This window comes from Myotis brandtii, unplaced genomic scaffold (genome assembly GCF_000412655.1).
Source record: "Myotis brandtii unplaced genomic scaffold, ASM41265v1 scaffold165, whole genome shotgun sequence".
NCBI classification, from domain to species: Eukaryota; Metazoa; Chordata; class Mammalia; order Chiroptera; family Vespertilionidae; genus Myotis; species Myotis brandtii.
Genome location: NW_005356042.1, coordinates 1,551,688 through 1,556,982, shown reverse-complemented (window position 1 = coordinate 1,556,982; position 5,295 = coordinate 1,551,688). Strand labels below are relative to the sequence as shown.

The 5,295-nt window shown below is 43.9% G+C and overlaps 1 protein-coding gene across 1 annotated transcript in view; it reads right to left on the bottom strand.

Moving 5' to 3' along the window:
• The window catches only part of LOC102262976 (heat shock transcription factor, Y-linked), a 1,639-nt gene extending 1,097 nt beyond the window's left edge, over positions 1-542 (bottom strand). The window contains exon 1 of the mRNA XM_005862660.1: positions 30-542. Within this exon, the coding sequence (XP_005862722.1) occupies positions 30-542 (513 nt within the window). The remainder of the gene's footprint in view (positions 1-29) is intronic.
• Between the last annotated feature and the right edge of the window lie 4,753 nt (positions 543-5,295).

Genomic DNA, 5,295 nt, shown 5'->3' with positions numbered 1-5,295 from the left:
ATATATTGTAACTGAAAATTTCTGAATACCTTGCTCAAAACAGAGACTTCTTTTTCTTCTGCCAGAAAGTCAGCTAGAGAAGCAGATCTTTGAAAATTCTGTCGCATTTTACTAAATCCATAAAGGTTAAGCTGTCGAACTAAACTTTTCATACTCTCAGTTTCGAATATTCTGAAAGGAGCCTTTCTTTCCAAAACTTCTTTCTTAAAGAGGTCTTCATTAATCACTATAGAAGTTCCATTCTCATCCCACCAAATAGACTTAAATTGATCGCTTTCAACTATCTTCCACAGTTTTCTGGGAAAGGTCATAGAAAGGAAATCATTATCTTCATCTGGTTCGGAGGCACAAAATGTGTAACGTGGTCTTTTTATCAAGGTTTCTTCACACAAAGCCTGAAAGGCATATTCCTCGATCATAGACCTCAATTCCGAGTCCCCAGGGTAAGTGTGATCACACAATGCAGACCTAATGGAGGTTTCTGAATCATTTGATCCATCATTAGGAGAAACAATTTGAATTTCTGAGGAAACATGGGCCATCTCAAATAAACTTTTCTTCAGCGGCCTTCCACATCTGCATAATTTTGAACACTGCGACTTCAAAGGTTGTCTTTGCAGGCTTACACAGATAAACTGCTCACACCGTCACAATGGTCCTCAACCTGTGTAGCTGTGACATCACAAAATGACTGGTCTCCTAGCAATTAAATGTGACCTTCAGCCAGTGTTTCCTTCTTGCTCTATAAATTTTATTCAGCTAAAATAAAATATAGGCCAGTTTTTTTAAAATAAAAATATATTTTTATTGATTTCATAGAGGAAGGGAGAGGGAAAGAGAGATAGAAACATCAATGATGAGAGAGAATCATTGAAAAGCTATCTCCTGCATGCCCCCCACTGGGGATCAAGCCTGCAACCTGGGCATGTGCCCTGACCAGGAATTGAACTGTGACCTCCTGGTTCATAGGTCAATGCTCAACCACGGAGCCACGCCAGCTGGGCTGAAGAGTATTTTAAAAGGACAGATAAAAGAGATATAGAACAGAAAGGAAACAGAAATGTGTTTAGGGCTTCTTTTTAATTTCCCTGACATTATTATATCCAGTGATGTCAATGGAGTATTAAAGTCCCCTACTATGATTGTACCGCTGTCGATCTCTCCCTTGATATCCTCCAGCAGTATTTTTATGCATTTGGGTGCTCCTGTATTGGTGCATATATTTTTACCAAGGTTATATCCTCTTGTTGTATCGATCCCTTTAGTATTATGAAGTAGCCTTCCTTATCTCTTGTTATGGCCTTCACTTTGAGGTCTATTTTGTCAGATTTAAGTAGTGTTACCTGTGAAGGATTAAAGAAGACAGACAAGAGAATACAGTTGGGGCCAGTTGGGACACTGTTCTTGGATGGAGAGACAGTGCCACAGCCTGCAAGCTGAGTCTTTATTTTATAGTCAGATCCCATGAGGCAAAGCAAGGGCGTGGTCAAGATGTTTACATGTTCTCATGAGTTTTGAATCTACTTAATTATATTCACCTGAGAACTCTATCAAGCTTTGTTTTGGCAGCACTTGCTGCACGTCCAACAGCCTACATCACTCAGCCACCTTTTGTACATAAGGTCAAACTTACAACCGTAGCCTTTGGCTATAATTGTGCTGGGAGGGCTTTGCCCTCCAAGCTGGGACCTGCACATGGCTTTGCCACGAGAAGACTGTGCCCTCTCATAGTCCGAGGCTTGAACCTGTCCAAACGCTGTAGCTGCTCTGCACATCTCCCCCATTCCCCTTTTTAAAAAAAATATATTTTATTGATTTTTTACAGAGAGGAAGGGAGAGAGATAGACAGTTAGAAACATTGATGAGAGAGAAACATCGATCAGCTGCCTCCTGCACACACTTTACTGGGGATGTGCCCGCAACCAAGGTACATGCCCTTGACCGGAATTGAACCTGGGACCCTTCAGTCCGCAGGCTGATGCTCTCTCCACCGAGCCAAACCGGCTAGGGCTGTTTTTAATCATTTCTATTTATATTATTCATCACAACCACTTGGACTTATAAGGATTATTCCAAAATTAGGAATTGTTCAAAACTTTAAGCTACTAAGATAATCATAAAAGTAAAAACTTGCTCCTGTTTACTTGGCATCAAAAGCTCTAGGGAAATTACGCAGCATAACCAAAACATCAAGAACAAAACTCTGGTTATTAATGAAAGGGGCCCTCCATTTTGCCCCAGGGTAAGGTCTACGCCCTCCATCTTGCCCCAGGGTAAGTGCTCCATCTTACCTTGGCCATGTGCTTGGCAAGGAGCTTCTTCCCGGAAGTCTAAGCCTCTGCTAGCCACACCCAGGAACAAGACACTGACTTGCGCCTGGCCAATCGGCAAGGCCACAGCCCTTTCTCCTCCCCTTACTCCAACCCCCTATAAAACCCCTCTCCACACAGAGTTCTCTCTCTCTCTGCTTCCTGTCGCTGCATCGGCAAGGTGGGGGAGCCGAGCTAGCTCGAATAAAGACTCTTATGCTTTTGCATCAGACTGGCTGGCTCCCTGATGTGGTTTCTTGGGGATCCTGAAATCTGGGCATAACAATTAACAAAACAACAACAAAACAATGTCAATACAACATAGCAACAAGAGAGAAACCAAACCACAGATATGTTATAGTTTCTTTTGCTGCTGGTGTATATCTACTCAGAGTCATCGGATTTGGCTGTGCAAGACTTTACAAAAGACTGGCAGCTCACCAATGCTAGCGTAGCCAGAAACATGGCTGAAAGAGTAGCTTCCACTCCTTGCTTTTCTACCATCTGCTGGGCCTCAGTCAACTTCTTTAGCTGATTCCATGTTGGCACCTCAGCCCCTTGTGTAGCCTTTGTTATCTTCTTCCACATCGCTATCATCAGGGCAACCCTGTCTTTTGAACGGAGGGACAAGGAGCTTCTCTGGGTAAAGATACAAACATAACCTCTGCCCCACATCATTACTGGCTCTGGTCTAAACCATTGTCCAAAAAATATTTCTTTTAGGGAGAAAGTAGATCTTTGTGTCACCTCAGGGCCCTTGAGATGTCACAAAGCTATCGCTCAGTTAAATTCTTGAAATATTATATTTGGAAAAGTTGTCAAATATACCCAATTTAAAGTTTTTTCCTTCCCCTCCTGCTTTGCCTCAGGTGGGGAAGATAATGGTTTGTTAATTATAGGCAGGCTTGGCTGGCCTTTGTTTAAACTTCCCTGGGTTGCAACCTTTATAACTTTTACACTTGAACTGAGCCTGCAAAATCCCATGAGGTCCAGTGCTCATAAGCATATAACTTATTAAAAATTTAATTTCCTCCTTGTTTTTGTTCCTGTACTATCTTCTACTTCTAGTTTTCTACTTAATCTGTATCTCATTTTCTATCTTCTACTTTTCTACTTAATCTGTATCTTATTTTTTATCTTCTACTTTTCTACTTAATTTATATCTTATTTTCTACTTAATCTGTATATCTTACTCCAAAATTTTATCCTACGACTTCTAAATTAACAATTGCCCATCTTGAGCTAATAATGTCATTAAGAGTAATTCGGCTTCAAATGACGCAATCTTTCCTGTGCCATGTATTTGAAGGCCTCTCTTAAATCACCTTCAATTTTCTCTTTTAAATATGGCATTTAATATATAGTTTAACTATCTCTAAGTTTCTTTAAATGACAATTATGTTCTACTTATGTCACCTACCATTTCTTTGTTATAAAGGTTAAAATTTTAATGTTAAGCAATATCTCAGTTAGTACCTTTGCTATTTACATTTCAGTCCTTTTGACTTCCATTTTTAGCTTTACAGTCCTTAGCAAAATGCCCTGGCTTAGCTTTAAGCATCCTGCTGACCAGGACTTCCATTTTTTGCTTTACAGTCCTTAGCAAAACTTAAGAAGTTTAAGAATTTGACTATGCTTCTTTGAGTATTGTTTTAGAGATCCCTTTCCTGAGATCCTGAATTTCCCATGTTTTACACCCAGCTGCTACCAAACCTCACTCCCCACCTTACTTTCGCTTTCTGCATGTGCTTCACTGGAGCGTCCTTTCACCTTACAATTATAATTCCCCCGTACTTAGGCTCCACGTTGGGTGCCATATGAACTGCGTCCAGCATAGCCAGGGGAGAAATTGAGCAGGGATGGTGAAGGATTAAAGAAGACAGACAGAATACAGTTGGGGCAGGTAGGGCACTGTTCTTGGATGGAGAGAGTGCCACAGCCTGCAAATCGAGTCTATTTTATAGTCAGATCCCATGAGGCAAAGCAAGGGCGTGGTCAAGATGTTTACATGTTCTCATGAGTTTTGAATCTACTTAATTATATTCACCTGAGAACTCTATCAAGCTTTGTTTTGGCAGCACTTGCTGCACGTCCAACAGCCTACATCACTCAGCCACCTGGGATCACAGGTTCAGACCATAAGGTAAACTTACAACCATAGCCTTTGGCTAAAGTTATGCTGGGAGGACTTTGCCCTCCAAGCTGGGACCTGCACATGGCTTTGCCACGAGAAGACCATGCCCTCTTATTAGTCCGATACTTGAACCTATCCAATTGCTGTAGCCACTCTCCACAGCTACCCCAGGTTTTTGTTTTTGTTTTTTTTTTCATTTCCATTTGCCTGAAAAAGTTTTTTCCATCCCTTCACTTTCAGTCTGTGTGAGTTCTTTGTTCTGAGGTGGGTCTCTTGTAGACAGTATATACATGGGTTATGTTTTCTTTTTTTGGGGGGGGGCTCCCTCCTCCATTTATTCTGTACCAACATCAGATGAAACGATTCCCATAAATAAGGGGGTGAGCCCCTCCTCGCGACTGTGGTCCATGGCCAGGAGCAGAGCAGGGGCCTGGGAGGGGCTGGTGAGGGGCCAGGCGGAGACTGGGCCAGTGAGCACCAGAGGAGGAGCAGGAGGCCGCCGTCGGGCGGGCTGGGCCAGGAGGCCCGGGGGTGAGGAGCTGCCCCGGATCCTCTCCATGTAGCTGCGGAGCTCCTCGGGGTCCCTCAGCCCCATGTCCTCACACACCCAGCGGATGTCCTCCTCACCCGCCACCAGGATGGACTACACGGCAGGGGCTACCACGGGCTCCTCGGGCAGCTGGGCTGGGGGCGCTGGCGTGAACGTCATGAACTCTATACGCTTCTGGCGCCCCCCAGCTTCTTTCTGGGCCAGGGTGCTGGGGGTTCCGGGGGTGCCCGCGGTAGGTGCGGGGGCCAGGGTCAGGGTCTCCCCACCCCCGCTCTCACAGGGGCAGCCCTTCTCCCCCTTGA